The 16417-nt window shown below is 40.9% G+C and overlaps 1 protein-coding gene and 1 long non-coding RNA gene across 6 annotated transcripts in view; both read right to left on the reverse strand.

The window, feature by feature from the left end:
* Nucleotides 1-16417, reverse strand: part of LOC114566376 (uncharacterized) — a 32306-nt gene that overhangs the window by 12498 nt on the left and 3391 nt on the right. For 2 of the 5 annotated variants that reach the window (XM_028594775.1, XM_028594776.1), the window contains exons 5-7: nt 2248-2589; nt 1948-2101; nt 1735-1844 (exon numbers count right to left, since the gene is read on the reverse strand). In XM_028594775.1, the coding sequence (XP_028450576.1) occupies nt 1735-1844; nt 1948-2101; nt 2248-2589 (606 nt within the window). Of the gene's footprint in view, nt 1-1524; nt 1845-1947; nt 2102-2247; nt 2590-10479; nt 10615-11146; nt 11258-11338; nt 11431-11524; nt 11571-11923; nt 12037-12136; nt 12185-12266; nt 12286-16417 lie in introns of those variants that run through there. The other 3 variants (XM_028594778.1, XM_028594777.1, XM_028594774.1) reach the window with 3 other exon arrangements.
* On the reverse strand, nt 9393-10415 carry LOC114566377 (uncharacterized). Its single transcript, XR_003694055.1, has 3 exons — nt 10339-10415; nt 9977-10164; nt 9393-9705 (listed from the first exon to the last, which is right to left on the reverse strand). It is a non-coding gene; the product is annotated as an uncharacterized LOC114566377 (long non-coding RNA).

Consider the following 16417-nt stretch of genomic DNA (forward strand, 5'->3'; position numbering starts at 1 on the left):
TATTTTTTATATCGATATATCGCCCAGCCCTAGTTGAACCTGATGTTTATAAGCAAGAGTTTTGGCAATATTTTTGAAATTGCATACCACATGCGCTTGCCTTTTCATTGGATTATGCTTTGACTCAAATCTCATACACCACAAGTGAGAAAGAGGTCCAAACAAACACAGCATTCTTGGATAGTGTATCATAAAATGGTGCTTCGGAATTAGATTTCGGCAAAACAACTTCTTGTAAAGCGTATGGTGATCTACGATGAGCTGTTTAAGAAACACAGCAAGCCCAACACTGACAACAGGTGCAAAGATAATGCTGCAGATTTCCCTCAACAAAATGAACAGATGCCAAAACTGGTCTTCCTTATTAATGAAATCTCCCACTAAAAATGGTAAAACTTGCAAGAGACACCACATTTGGGAGGCAGTTTGCCTGACAGCATTTTCAGAAGATCTCAAATTGATAATGGCACTTGGTTTGTTTTTCTCATTCATGTAACCATAGTCAAAACCAGCAATCCTTTGATTAAGTTGCTCTAATGCGAAAAGCTTCTCTTCATAAATGAAGTGGCGCAACAACAGCTTCACTTCCAAAGGAGCCACACCCTCCAGAACATCATGCATTATGTCATATATGTACTGTTTTGATTCAATTTAATGCTTTTAAGAACTCAAGATATTCAATAACCAAATTTGAATAATCCATTTTTTCTTATTTAAGCATAGCAGGTAAGTATAAAGTAAGTACGTATGTGGTCCTGTGCAGCGGTAGATTTTATGTAGGAATATGGTTATTAGAGTGAGTTAGGCTAATCTAAATTTTGCTAACAGGTAAGTGCAAGTATAAAGTCTGTATTAGGTTCAGTGGTAGGTTTAAAGATTTTACATTAAAGAAAAGATTACCCCTGCACACTTAACTCCAAGCCACATACGTTTTATGACATTGTTGTCAATAAACTTAAATGGCTTTTTCCACACTGCTTACTGATAGCCTTGCACCTACATAATGTGCATATAACTCTCCTTAAAGGAACACGGCAACTCATTGGGACTTCACCGTAACCCCCGGAGTTAGACGAGTCGATACATACCCTTCTCATCTCCGTGCGTGCTGTAATGCTGTCTGACGTCCCCAGTGGCATCAGGCCAGAACATAACATGCAGGTAACTGGTTCCACCTAGCCTACTGCTCCAAATAAGTGACAAAATAACGCCAACATGTTCCTATTTACATGTTGTGATTTGTAGAGTCACAGCATGTACAAAAAACAACGTAACATGAGACACAGTCGTCTTCTAACCCTAAACAAACCGGAACTATGTTCATTCTGCTGCTTGGGCGGAGTGATTTGCTTTGCACCAAGCAGCAGAATGAACATAGTTCCCGGTTTGTTTAGGGTTAAAAGACGACTGTGTCTCATGTTACGTTATGTGAGCAGTAGGCTAGGTGGAACCAGTTACCTGCATGTTATGTTCTGGCCTGATGCCGCTGGGGACGTCCGACAGCGTTACAGCACGCACGGAGATGAGAAGGGTCTGTATGGACTTGGGTTACGGTGAATAAGATAAAGTCCCAATAAGTTGGTGTGTTCCTTTAAACAAATTTAAATCAGAAATGTGGACTATAATGACTTTTAAGGCCTAATATTCATAAAATTGAATTTAAGACAATTTAAGGACGTGCAGACACCCTGTCGAGGATTATCAACATTAACTCAAGATTCCCATCAAACATACCGGCACAAAATCAACGAGTTGTGTAATCGCAGACTTGACGCTACAGCGGCTTGCTGCAATTGGTGGAAGGAGATGAGTAAGGACGACCAACATAATGTAGCACTTCTCATCTGCAAACAAGAATCGGGGTGGGTGTGGTTGGGGAAGAAGAGAGGTAAACATAAGCATATTAAATAATTTTGTGGAAAAATTGAAGAAATGTAATAAAAATACCATCAGTTTGGTCTTCCATTCCTTCAACAAGAGATGCAACATCACCCTTCTCCCTGGCGGCAACAGCTTTCAGCTTCGGCATGATGCTGGCCTCCCACCGCCTTAGGAACAGGTCCCCCTTTCCTTGATGCATTTTACCAAACTCTGTATCAAGCTGGGTGGTTGCAGTGGACAGAGACACATAATATATAAGCCTCTTCAATTTATAATTACTTGTTTATAATTGCTTTTAATCTACATGTACACATAAGTTTGATTGCTGCATTCCGGTTTAAGCAAGGGGTACAAAAAGACACCTACCAGTGTTGGTATATCCAAGAAGCGTGGATACTCTTGCAAGATTTCCTCCATGGTGGGTGAATGTTTGGATATCCACGATCTGCGCCAGGTGAATGTTTTCTGCATCGCTGATTTGATTGAGGACATGTTTTCTGCAGAAGGCCTCAGCCTTTTCATCAGTTTGATGAACTCTCTGACTTCGCTGCCGTCCCCTTCATCCTGCACAGAACTTGACATCTCTTCAACATCTCGGCACCTCTTGTGTCTACTGTAACGCCGCTGGCCTTCCTCTAGCTTCCGGCGGATATTGCGAAGTCTCATCTCCAAAAACCCAGAGTGTGATGCTGGATCGAAGAAATGCTCCTGAGATTTAAGAGGGGAAAAAGACATATCAAATAATTTTCGGACCGGAATGGAAATTTCAAAACAGAAAATACTGGCTTTAGCATTGTTGTCAGAAAAGAAAGTATTTCAACTTAGCATGTTTCTTTAATGATTTAACCCATTTGTCCCGGATGCTGCGCACCAAAACATTACATCTACCGCCGGTTACTGCGTTGCGCAACTCTGAACCTCCTGCCGGCTGCTGCGTGGCGCAGCATTTGGTATTCGTCATCCTTTTCATTGGTTCAAATACACATGAGGTGGGTCTTGTTGATTTTTTTAAAGACCACGTGACCACCCAAATGTATTGTGGTTGGCTGAAAGTCACGTCAGTCAATCATACATACACGTGCATTTGTTTTTGAGCGAGCGAGTTTGTTTTTGAGCGAGCGGGAAAATGGCTACGGCAGAGGAGGATTTTGACAGCGAGGGCAGTGACATTGAGTTGGAAGATAGTGAGGAGTTTGAGAGGGAGGAGGATGGTGTTAATGAAAACATGCAAGATGATCCGTTGGATAGAGCACAGGAGTGGGATGTGTGGGACACAGAAGGAGAGGAGGAGGATAACTTTCACGGATTCCACGTAGACTGGAGAACCGAGGATTATCAGCCGCGCAAGGCGAAGCAGTTCACCCGCAAACCGGGGGTGAAACAGACGATCCCCGTGGACGCTAGCCCCCTGGATGTCTTTTCGCGTATTTTCACCGATGATCTTTGGGACATGTTGGTGACTGAAACTAATCGGTACGCTGAACAGACGCGCAGTCAGACCCCCACCAATTCGAAGTGGAACCCTGTCTCCAAAACGGAGATGAAGACATTTGTCGGGCTGTGTCTCTCGCCCGGTATTTTGAAGCTGCCAGCACGCAGGGATTTCTGGAGGCAGACTAAATGGCTGTACCAGACCAACGTCCCCAAGGCCATGGCAAGGGACCGTTTCGACATGATCTGGAGGTAATGATTTGTGTGGTGTTATACTGAGTTTGTCACAGTTCAGTGTTGATCTTTGGTGTGTGTGTGTGTGTGTGTGTGTGTGTGTGTGTGTGTGTGTGTGTGTGTGTGCATATGCTCGATACAGGTTTTGTATGCATTTTATTCTGTATAACTGAACATTTTATGTCACTCTTGTACGAAGCACATTGTGTTACATTAATTATAAATAAAGTTTGATTGAGTTTTGATTTCTTGTGCTCTCTTTCTTCCTGGTTGATAATGATAATAAATAAATACAATAATGTTATATATATATATATATATATATATATATATATATATATATATACTTATAAATACAATAATGGCATTATGAATAAATAACAAATACTATAAATATACACAAATAACTTAGTACATATAAATAAATACAATACTGGCATAATGAATAAATAGCATAATAAATAATATAATTATGGCTAATGAATAAATAAATATAAATACTATAAATATACATCAATAGCAATACAAATAAATGAATAAATACAATGATGGCAATAAATGTTAGGCTTAAATTAATCTTATCATATGCATTTTAAGATATCTCCATCTCCAAGATAATACTGATCCTGTCGTGGACAAAACGGACAAGCTCTGGAAGATCCGGCAGTGGATGGACCTCCTCCTGGTTAGATTCCAGGCACTCTATGAAGTCAATGGCTTCGTGACCGTAGATGAGTCCATGGTGAAGTACAAGGGACGCCTGGGCTTCCGGCAGTACCTCCCCATGAAGCCGGTGAAGTGGGGTATAAAGGTGTGGGTCATGGCCGAGAGCAAAAGCGGGCTACGTCACCAATTTTTTCAGGTGTATACGGGGGCCATTCAGGGTAAGGCAGAGAAAGATCTGGCTCACCGGATAGTGTCAGACCTGGTGACCCCTTATTACGGGTCCAACCTTTCGGTATATATGGACAACTTTTACACCAGTGTGAAGTTGATGGTGGACCTCAAGGTCAGGGGGGTGCAAGCGTGTGGAACGGTGCGTGCCAACAGGAAGGACCTCCCCAAAAATGAGCAGCTGACAAAGAAGGCTGAGTTGAACAAACATCAGTTTAATGTGGCGCAGCGGGATGACTTGACCTTCTGCGTCTGGCAAGACACCAAGGCAGTGATGGTCCTCTCAAACTACCACGACCCGACAGCTCATGGGTTAGTGAGGAGGAAGTCCAACGGTCCAACGGTCAACGCCAGACGGAGGTTCGGGTGCCAGCATGTCTTGCTGACTATCAACAACACATGAAGGGAGTTGATCTTCTGGACCAGATGGTGGGCTACTACCAGATCCATCATCGATCTACGAAGTGGTGGAGGAGGCTCTTCTTTTACCTCATTACGGTGGCGTGCTACAATGCCTTTGTGGCTGCCAGGTCTGCGGGAGGAGCCGAGTGGAAGTATAGGAGGGGCGGCTACAAGGATTGGCTGGAGGATCTGACCCAGGAGCTGATCGTCCCTGTCACTGCAAGAAGTGCTCCCAATGTTCTCCCCACCAGCCCAACTGGAGCTTCTGCTGAGCATGACCTAGTTCAGCTCAACAATAAGAGGAAGACCTGCAGGGAGTGTTCACTGAAGCACTGCAACACCAACGTGCGTCCTGGATCAACGCTGATGGGGTGCAAGCAGTGTAACCTTCCTCTGCACCGCGAGTGCTTCATGCACCATGTCCTTCTCCATAAATAATTTGATCTGACTGTGTCTGTCTGTGTGTCTGTCTGTCTGTCTGTCTGTCTGTCTGTCTGTCTGTGTGTGTGTGTGTGTGTGTGTGTGTGTGTGTGTGTGTGTGTGTGTGTGTGTGTGTGTGTGTGTGTGTGTGTGTGTGTGTGTGTGTGTGTGTGTGTGTGTATGTGAGTCAGTGTGTGAGAGTCAGTCAATCAGTGTGTCTGTCAGAAAACAGGACTTTCACCCCGGAGACCGGGGATCGCGTCCCACGTGTTGCAGTTCCTTTGTCGGCGTGTGACGGTTCCTTTCCCCGTTCTTTTTTTTTCCTAACCCCAACCGTCTCGTTATTGTGGCGTTTCATTTCCCCGTTGTTGTGTGCCCCAGTATGGAGCTAGATTTGTGTCTTTATTACATGAGAGAAAGTAAATGATCTGAGAGAAAAAAAAACTACTGATAGCAAAAAAGCATTTTATGAGAGAAAAACAAAAAATACTGATAGCAAAAAAGCATTTTATGAGAGAAAAACAAATATTTGAGAGAAAAAGTTTTCATACCAATAGCAAAAAATAATAATATATGAGACTAAAAAAAGTTTTGAGAGAAAGTATTTTTTCATACAACATAAAAAAATATAAAAAAATCTCTCTCAAAATACTTTTTCAAACTCTCAAATATATATTTTTTGCTATCAGTGTGAAAACATTTTCTCTCAAAAAAAAATGTGTTTCTCTCAAAACGTTTTTCTTCTCGTTCTCAAGACCTAAGTCTTTGCTCTCGATGCAATGTCTTGCTCTCGTGTCAGGATTTTGCTCTCGCTGTGAAAATAATGTCATGGGCGGGGCCACGTTCCTATTGGCCAGTCGGGTGAGCACCGTCTTGTCTTGGGAGTCGAACTGAATCATTACACCATTGTCGATTCAACGGCCATGGATTAGTGATGATCATGCACAATTTATCTGGAGGGTGGCGGTAGTGCGCTAAGTTAGTCCGCATCCGCTGTTAAACAAGCAACTGAAGAAGAGTAGAAGAACGGCCATAGATGCGCTTGCCTTAGTTGAGTGTGGAGACTCCAATGTTTGGGTAAGATGATGACACACACAACTCAATGGGTAGCTGGCTGGGCAAGTTCAGCATCACTGAAGATTAAATCACGTTAAATAGGCTATCCTAAATATAAGCTAGTTTGCCATTACTGATGTGTTTGTCAGATTGACATGGACAAAGAATAGCACTCATATTCATGAATGTGTATTATATTATTAGCATGCTAATCGCTAGTACAGCTAATCGCTAATTAGCCATCATGCTAGGTAAACTTGCAAACTCACCTGGTCTTTACTATTTGTTAAATCAAATGCCAATTGAATATGTTGATTTAGATAGTTTCACTCCTTATTTAATGAGTAGTGAGCTAGCTCGTTTCTACCTTTGCACTTGCTAGCCTCAAAGCACCTGAAGAGTAACTGCTTGTTCATCATATACAACCTCAGTTTTACTCCATGGACACAGAATAAACTATTTTGTTTTAAGGGCAATATGATACTGTCTACTTCATAGACTTCAAAGACAATGCAATCAATTCATTAGAAACACCTGTGGGTCCTCAAAATGGCAGTTCTGGGATTAAATGGTACCCATAAATACAGGAAATGTACATGTTTGTGTAAAATAAAAAGTTACTGTCATTGTAATGTGCATTCTTGCTTCTTTTTATTTCCACCATGGAAAATCACTGCAGTGACCGCACACAACCTCCGGTAAGTAATTGCAAAGTTTATTTCAGTGCTGTTGCCACACAATATGTTTTTGAGGTGTCCTTACATGCAGAATCCCTTTCAGTCTTATGGCCATGAAACCGAGAATGTGCAACACCTTCCTAAAGTTCAGGTACGAGGCCCTCTTTACCCAAATGTTGAATTATCTGTAGCCTATCTGCACTTCATCTCCTGGTTGATTTTTTTTTTTTCTTCTATTTTCCCTCTTACAGGTATCAATTAGGTTGCAGCTATTAATAAGGGCCAGGGATAGACTGGCTGCTGTAATCAGTCGGGAGCCCATTGATTTCGAATATCTTCACTTCATCACCTGTCAGGAACTGCAGTTTTTACGGGCAGGGGCAGCTTATATGGATATTCCTCAATGTGTTATAGTTGGCTTTGAGCAGCTCAATGAGGTGATCAAGGCTCTGCTTTCCAACAGTCCTGTCACCCCTTTAGTTGACAATGTAGCTGTAGTCGAGTGGAATGGAAGTGTGGGGCAACCTAGATTGAGTATCGGTAGGGGGATGTTATTGAAAGTCTTTTAAGCACCAACCTACCTTTGACCACTCTGGCTAATGCTCATGGCATTTCAAGATCCACCCTGTGTAGGAGGATGAGAGAGTATGGTCTCTCAGTCAGACGCAGCTACTCTGACATTCCCGATTTTGTCTTTGACAGGAAGGCAAGTATGACAGTAAATTCATGATGCATCAAACGTTATATACTCGAATATGGCCAGATTCCACAGGGGAGTTGTGAATTTGCATAGCATGGTCTTAACCTTTACATACTGTTCAGGGTCCAATTTGACCAATTTTAACATTGAGAGCTGTACAAACACATATCTGCTCGGTGGACTTTTAGAGCCAGACTCCATGTAAATAAGAGAGACTTTGACCTGTATTCATAACAAAAAATTCAAAAATCACCATTAAAGCATGTTACTGTATTATTTATATTCTAGCAGAGTTAATTAATCAACTATTAATTAATGACTGATGGGGAATTTGATGTGAATTGGGGCAGAGAAAGAACATGATCAGTATGTGAGGGTTAATCTATTGTGTTTTTCGTTGTCTTGTTTTTTTAAGACACCCACAATGCTTTTTTTTAAAACTTTGATTCTCCAATGTTAACTAACGAGAAAAAATTCACCATCACATCATCAAAACATCACACCATGAGGATTTTTTGGAAATCTATGTATTCTTGGTGATTTACAGTTCAATGTATTAGCATCCAGATATGCTTCTGTTCGATTGGGAAGTCTTTTATTATTCCTAGACTTATGGTCTTTTGATAGATTTTAAAGATCATTATAGTTGTCCTCAGAAATTCATGTAAAAGGACATTTTCTGTTTTCAAGGACTATAAACCACAATGTTACTACACATTTTTGCCTTTGTCTGTAAAACCATACTTCTCTTACCATACATATCTCTTAATAGGGAAAATGGATAAATATGTATATAATAAACTGTTTGGACCACTGGCCATCCTTGTGTTTTCTGGAGGGAAGGAGTCCATCATTCTGACTAAAGAATACAATATATGACAATACTTTCTTTCAGATTTATTCCTTATGCTTGCGTTACTACTTTCCATGTTCACCATTTACCATGCATAATGGATATATCCTAATTTTCCACAGATAAGCGTTAAGGTTTTTTCAGTAATTTTTGCCAACGGCATGTGTGATGCGAAATAAATCTTTAATTTCTATATTCAGCTTTTCTGAATATACTGAAATGAACTAGTCTATTAAATGATTAACACAATACTTTTATATACATTTACGTAAACTAATTCTAAACTGTACCTCAGAAACCCTGACTGAGACGTCCGTTGTGAGCAGGTGGGTCAATGGAGAATTAAGTTAATACATGGGGTAATAGGCTATTTGCACCAGTTAATCAATTGAAACTGCATTCCCCTCAAGTTTTGATTGAGTAGGCTATTTGTATTGGCTATTGATAAAAGGTAATACATGATTTCTAGGTGTGGTGCCATTCAATTACATGGATTTGTGTGCTATTGCAATAACTAAACAGACACAATAATTCCTGATTGACGCGTCAAGGTCAACCTGCTAACTTGTCCTGCCATCTTGTAGCGGTTCAGTTACTGCAATAGTACATACACGTCCATACAGCATAAGAGCTCAGCCCTATTCTAAATAGAAAAAGTAATGCTTTTTAGCTTTATTTGTTGTCGACAGTGCAAATGCTGGATGGTTGGTAAATATTATTCTTCATACATTGTGTCCATAATAGGCTATGTGCAATATTATAGTAATAACAATAAAAGTAATAATGCACACAGTGGGTAAGATCACCAACTATCAGTTTATTACCAGAATTTGTCACAAAAAAAAACACTTGTGGGCTGGAGCCTCCTTGCACAGCTGATTGACATGCTAGTGCGGAGAAAGAGATCCTTACAAAAGATCATACAGTTGATTCAACATGTCCTAGAAACAGTTAACACAAACTGAACATTCTGACAATTTTTCATATTATGGCCACCATTACCCTATCACTATAGAGCAGGCATTGGAGGTCTCTTACACGGAGACTGCTTTATCCCATTGTTGCTTGTGTAAGGAGTTGCTGTGTGGATATGGCCCTTAGGTCCTCTTGTAGTTGTTGGAACCCCACATCACCGTCATCACCAACTTTGCTGCATCCTTGGAGATGGATGGAAGATGAAGAGAGAGACAAAGGGTGACAAGAATTTAGGTGATGTTAGCGGCCACATCTTCAATCAGTAATGCCAGCAAAACTGTCCTGTTAGGTAATGATAGCTCCTGTATGATTGATTTAATTTAAGTGTCATGCTTCAAAAAGCCCAGCTGATGTAGGCTTACAACAAACTTTAAATCCAAAGAAGTCAAATTGTGTTAAATAATACGACAGAAACAAATGCTACGTTTTGTAAACCGCTTATCCAGCACTTACAAAAGGAATGAGACCAATTGAAGAGCATGCATATAGATATCCCGCCCAAGAGAAGAGGACTCTGCAGTGGAGTTAATATCTTGTAAGGCCGCAATAGCCTCAGCTGACAAGGGGCATGCAGTTTCTGGTACTATGACTCCATGTTCTGGATCAGCACCACAAGCTTCCTGGTCATGCAAGTGTTCGATCTGTAATAGAAAATGAATGAAAAGTCAAACAAAATACTATTATAACAATTTTCTTCTAATGTACTGTGAGATTGAATATTCATACTATGTTAGGTCGTAGTTATCTAGATCCTTTATGTACATATAACCCACTTTAAAACTAATGTATTGCATGCTGCAATGTTTGGGACAAACCTCAGACAGATCTGGCTCTTGCACCGGTACTTGCATCCTCCCAATTCTCCAAAGCTGATTAGGGGTCAGGTTTGCTTTGGTCCTCAAGGGTGACAATTCCATGTCTCTACAAAGTTTTGAAGGTCTGCTTGTAGGCGTGGAATGAAAACGTACCCAAGACAGAAGAGGTGAACAACATTTGAGAGGTCTACAAACCCCTCTTCCTCCAAGGTGTGAAGCATGTTGTAGTACTGAGATGTTACAGCGTTTCACACATCTCTCCATAGTCATTCCACTCTGCAAATTTGTTACATGGTAAAGTGGTCAATTGCACTGAGAAAAAAAATACTAGTATTTACAAAATTATATTAGCCTGGCTACAAAAGTTAGAATCCAATTGACTGACGGTTGGTCTAGTGTAAGGAAAGTGTCTTTTCCACTCTGAAGTTTAATAAACAGCGGCATCAATTGTAATGATTAGTCAATCGATGCCAAGGGCAGAAGTAATGCTTTTGTCAAAACGGTAGTCTGGACTAGTATCAGCTTTGGTGCCTGTGGCTTCTTGTCTATTCCGCTAGATATCAGTCTACTTCAGGTAATACCTCTCAAACGATATCTGTAGAGCAGTTCTTCATGCCTGAAAAAAAAACAGACAAGGCTCCCCCTAGGATGTATATGTAATACCCCGTAGTTTGGGGACTTGCAATCAGGTTACTATCAGGTGTCAAACATAATCAAGCTAATTGTTGGGATGGATGTAGCTCACTGTAGGTAGGATACAATGTGAACCCTGGATTGAGAGGAAAGTAATAACATAGACCATCTTCACCTTTGGTTGTGCACACTTTTCCCAGCTATAAAGCTGCCACGACCTGTTCCTCGCACAGTGAACATGGATCTTGCTATCTCCACATTTTCTACGCCTTGGTCACCGCGTACTCTGAATGACAGAGAGCATTGTGAGATTAATTTGAAAGCAATACTATTTGAAACTGGAAGGAGGGAGAAGGTCCTTACTTACCTTGATGGCCATCCACGTTTCTGCACACTCTCCATGAAAAACCTCAAACCAGTCTCTGCCTTATTATTCCCAGCCGCATTGAGGTACAAAACCTGATTGAGGATAGGAATTAAAAATGTTAGATTCCAAGCAAAACTAAAAATGTAAACCAGTAGTTCAATTTAAAAATTGTAAAGCCAACTGTACCTTCCGGGAAAAGCCATCGATGATTCCAAACACCACTATGTTGTACCTTAAAATTATCAGATTGGATATTATCTCTGGAACAGGCAACCATTGATAAGAAATGTGCAATTTGCTTATATCCACTGTAACATATTATTTGAACATCACCCCATCCAACCCATCATTAACCTAACTACAATGTTTTCTCCATCCATAGACCAATGTGTGGCGCAGCACCAAAGAATCAACATAAAGGGCCACAAATTGATTCCGCTTTTTCTTTCCCCAACACTATTTTTTAAATATAAATATTATTCCATTCATTCCTCTTGGTGAGTAATTCTCAACATGAAACTTAAAAGACAGGTCTTCCTCCAACATAAAAAAATGTTTTTAGTTGTCTTCTCTTAAAGAACTTACTGCAGTTCCTGACAGGTGATGAAGTGAAGATATTCGAAATCAATGGGCTCCCGACTGATTACAGCAGCCAGTCTATCCCTGGCCCTTATTAATAGCTGCAACCTAATTGATACCTGTAAGAGGGAAAATAGAAAAAAAAAAAAAAATCAACCAGGAGATGAAGTGCAGATAGGCTACAGATAATTCAACATTTGGGTAAAGAGGGCCTCGTACCTGAACTTTAGGAAGGTGTTGCACATTCTCGGTTTCATGGCCATAAGACTGAAAGGGATTCTGCATGTAAGGACACCTCAAAAACATATTGTGTGGCAACAGCACTGAAATAAACTTTGCAATTACTTACCGGAGGTTGTGTGCGGTCACTGCAGTGATTTTCCATGGTGGAAATAAAAAGAAGCAAGAATGCACATTACAATGACAGTAACTTTTTATTTTACACAAACATGTACATTTCCTGTATTTATGGGTACCATTTAGTCCCAGAACTGCCATTTTGAGGACCCACAGGTGTTTCTAATGAATTGATTGCATTGTCTTTGAAGTCTATGAAGTAGACAGTATCATATTGCCCTTAAAACAAAATAGTTTATTCTGTGTCCATGGAGTAAAACTGAGGTTGTATATGATGAACAAGCAGTTACTCTTCAGGTGCTTTGAGGCTAGCAAGTGCAAAGGTAGAAACGAGCTAGCTCACTACTCATTAAATAAGGAGTGAAACTATCTAAATCAACATATTCAATTGGCATTTGATTTAACAAATAGTAAAGACCAGGTGAGTTTGCAAGTTTACCTAGCATGATGGCTAATTAGCGATTAGCTGTACTAGCGATTAGCATGCTAATAATATAATACACATTCATGAATATGAGTGCTATTCTTTGTCCATGTCAATCTGACAAACACATCAGTAATGGCAAACTAGCTTATATTTAGGATAGCCTATTTAACGTGATTTAATCTTCAGTGATGCTGAACTTGCCCAGCCAGCTACCCATTGAGTTGTGTGTGTCATCATCTTACCCAAACATTGGAGTCTCCACACTCAACTAAGGCAAGCGCATCTATGGCCGTTCTTCTACTCTTCTTCAGTTGCTTGTTTAACAGCGGATGCGGACTAACTTAGCGCACTACCGCCACCCTCCAGATAAATTGTGCATGATCATCACTAATCCATGGCCGTTGAATCGACAATGGTGTAATGATTCAGTTCGACTCCCAAGACAAGACGGTGCTCACCCGACTGGCCAATAGGAACGTGGCCCGCCCATGACATTATTTTCACAGCGAGAGCAAAATCTGACACGAGAGCAAGACATTGCATCGAGAGCAAAGACTTAGGTCTTGAGAACGAGAAGAAAAACGTTTTGAGAGAAACACATTTTTTTTTTTGAGAGATAATGTTTTCACACTGATAGCAAAAAAATATATATTTGAGAGTTTGAAAAAAATATTTTTTGAGAGAATTTTTTATATTTTTTATGTTGTATGAAAAAATACTTTCTCTCAAAACTTTTTTTAGTCTCATATATTATTATTTTTTGCTATTGGTATGAAAACTTTTTCTCTCAAATATTTGTTTTTCTCTCATAAAATGCTTTTTTGCTATCAGTATTTTTTGTTTTTCTCTCATAAAATGCTTTTTTGCTATCAGTAGTTTTTTTTTCTCTCAGATCATTTACTTTCTCTCATGTAATAAAGACACAAATCTAGCTCCATACCCCAGCGGCCGGGGATCGTCTGTCTGTGAAGATAATGCTGTTCAACAAGCCAAAGAGGAGAGATGTGAGCCATGGAGCTCAGAGACTGAGACTGTTCCCAGTTCCACCTCAGGACTTTTAACCCTCTCTCTCATAACAAGATGCCTTGTTCAGTGTGTTGGCATGTTATTTTTATATATTTTATATAATCGATTTCTATTTTTTTTCTTCCCCATCTGTTTTTGAGAATCTTTTGAAAAATGTGTTTGTATGTTAGTGCTAAGGGAGCATGTTTTAATAAAACCTGTGATTCTTACCATTACAATGTATTTTATTTCATGTTTCTATGTGCTACAGAGGCTTAGATAATAAGATTTTGGTAGACGTTGACAATTCTTAATATTTTTTCAGAAAACCCTCAGGAGATAAGGATATTTATCCCAGAATAACATAGGTTTTTATAGGCGTTTTTACCAGGCGTTTTAGGAGTAAATGGGTTAAAGGAATTCGCCACCGTTTGATGAAATAGGGTTATTCACCGTCTCCTCTATATTTAAATGCATTTTTGTCTCAGTGCATGCATTGTCTTAGTCCAGCAGCACCGCTGCTAGCTTAGCTTAGCGTAATGAATGGAATCTATTGTGACCGTGTAGCATGTCGCGAGTAAAAGTGACCCCAACAACAACATAAACAAAACCTCATTACTTCTTGTGGCCTGCATGTTCAAATAAAAATAGCAATGCAGATTAAGACTGGATGATTTCCTAGGCAGATATTGACTGGGACTATATTTGGTGGAAGTAGACTACAGTCGAAGCACTGCTCCTCGGGCACAGAGATATCGGCAGCTCACAGGGCTCTGCGGCCGGCGTCAAGTCACTGTTTCTGGGTTAGTGGACGGGCAGTGGCCCGCAGAGCTCAGTCAGGGCAGCGGCGTTTGGTTGTCCACTAACCCAGAAACAGTGACTTTACGCCGGCCGCAGAGCCCTGTGCGCTGCCGATATCTCTGTGCAGCCTAAAACGGTAATCGAGCAGCAGAAAGAAAGTTTGGAGTGAGAGAGAAACTTGTGAGGGACTGGAGAAAAGGTGACTCTTACTGCAATGAAGAAAACAAAGAAAGCTAATCGGCTTATCGCGATTCAATGTGCTTGTCACGGTGCAGTTACAGTGGGGGAAATAAGTATTTGACCCCTTGCTGATTTTGCAGGTTTGCCCACTTACAAAGAATGCAAAAATCTACAATTTTAATCATATGTACATTCTAACAGTGAAAGACAGAATCCCAAAGAAAATTCCAGAAAATCACATCATATGAATTTATTAAAATTGATAACCATCTGATGAGGAAAAACAAGTATTTGACCCCCTGGACAAACAGCAAGTATTCTGGCTCCTACAAGCCAGTTAGTCTTTCTTTAAGACACAGCCCCAATCCGAACCAATTATCTACATCAAATAAACCTGCCTCACCTCGTTACCTGTATAAAAGACACCTGTCAACACCCAAACAACCAGCATCCAACATCACCACCATGGGCAAGACCAAAGAGCTTTCTACGGACATCAGGGACAAGATTGTTGATCTGCACAAGGCTGGGATGGGCTACAAGAGAATCGGAAAGCAACTTGAGAGAAAAGATCAACTGTCGGTGCAGTTATCAGGAAATGGAAGAAGCACCACACCACCGCCAACCTCCCTCGGTCTGGGCCTCCACACAAGATCTTGCCTCGTGGGGTGTCCCTGATCATGCGAACGGTGAGGAATCATCCCAAAACCCAAGGGGGAACTGATGAATCAACTGAAGGAAGCTGGGACCACAGTTACAAAAGAAACGGTTGGTAACACACTACGCCGTCATGGATTGAAATCCTGCAGCGCACGCAAGGTCCCCCTGCTCAAGAAGAAACATGTACAGGCCCGCATGAAGATCGCCATTCACCACCTGGACGACTCAGAAGAGGCCTTGAAGAAGGTGATGTGGTCAGATGAGACCAAAATAGAACTTTTTGGCCTCAACTCAACTCGTCGTGTTTGGAGGGCAAAGAACACCGAGTACAACCCAAAGAACACCATCCCCACCGTCAAGCATGGTGGTGGCAACATCATGCTTTGGGGGTGCTTTTCAGCCAAGGGGACGGGACAACTCCATCGTATTGAGGGGAGGATGGACGGGGCCATGTATCGTGGAATTCTGGACCGACATCTCCTTCCCTCAGTGAGAGAGCTGAAGATGGGTCGAGGATGGGTGTTTCAGCACGACAACGACCCTAAGCACACCGCCAAAGCAACAAAAGAGTGGCAGAAGAAGAAGCACATCAAGGTTCTGGAGTGGCCTAGCCAGTCTCCAGACCTGAATCCGATTGAAAATCTTTGGAGGGAGCTTAAAATTCGAGTTGCCAGGCGACAACCTCGGAACCTGAATGATTTGGAGGCTGTCTGCAGGGAGGAGTGGGCCAACATCCCTGCCGAAATGTGCACAAACCTTGTCACCAACTATAAAAACCGTTTGACATCTGTGCTGGCCAATAATGGCTTTTCTACAAAATATTAACATGCTGTTTGTCCAGGGGGTCAAATACTTGTTTTTCCTCATCAGATGGTTATCAATTTTAATAAATTCATATGATGTGATTTTCTGGAATTTTCTTTGGGATTCTGTCTTTCACTGTTAGAATGTACATATGATTAAAATTGTAGATTTTTGCATTCTTTGTAAGTGGGCAAACCTGCAAAATCAGCAAGGGGTCAAATACTTATTTCCCCCACTGTACGTCTCTTGCAGTTACATTGTTCTAT

Source organism: Perca flavescens, chromosome 13 (genome assembly GCF_004354835.1).
Source record: "Perca flavescens isolate YP-PL-M2 chromosome 13, PFLA_1.0, whole genome shotgun sequence".
NCBI classification, from domain to species: domain Eukaryota; kingdom Metazoa; phylum Chordata; class Actinopteri; order Perciformes; family Percidae; genus Perca; species Perca flavescens.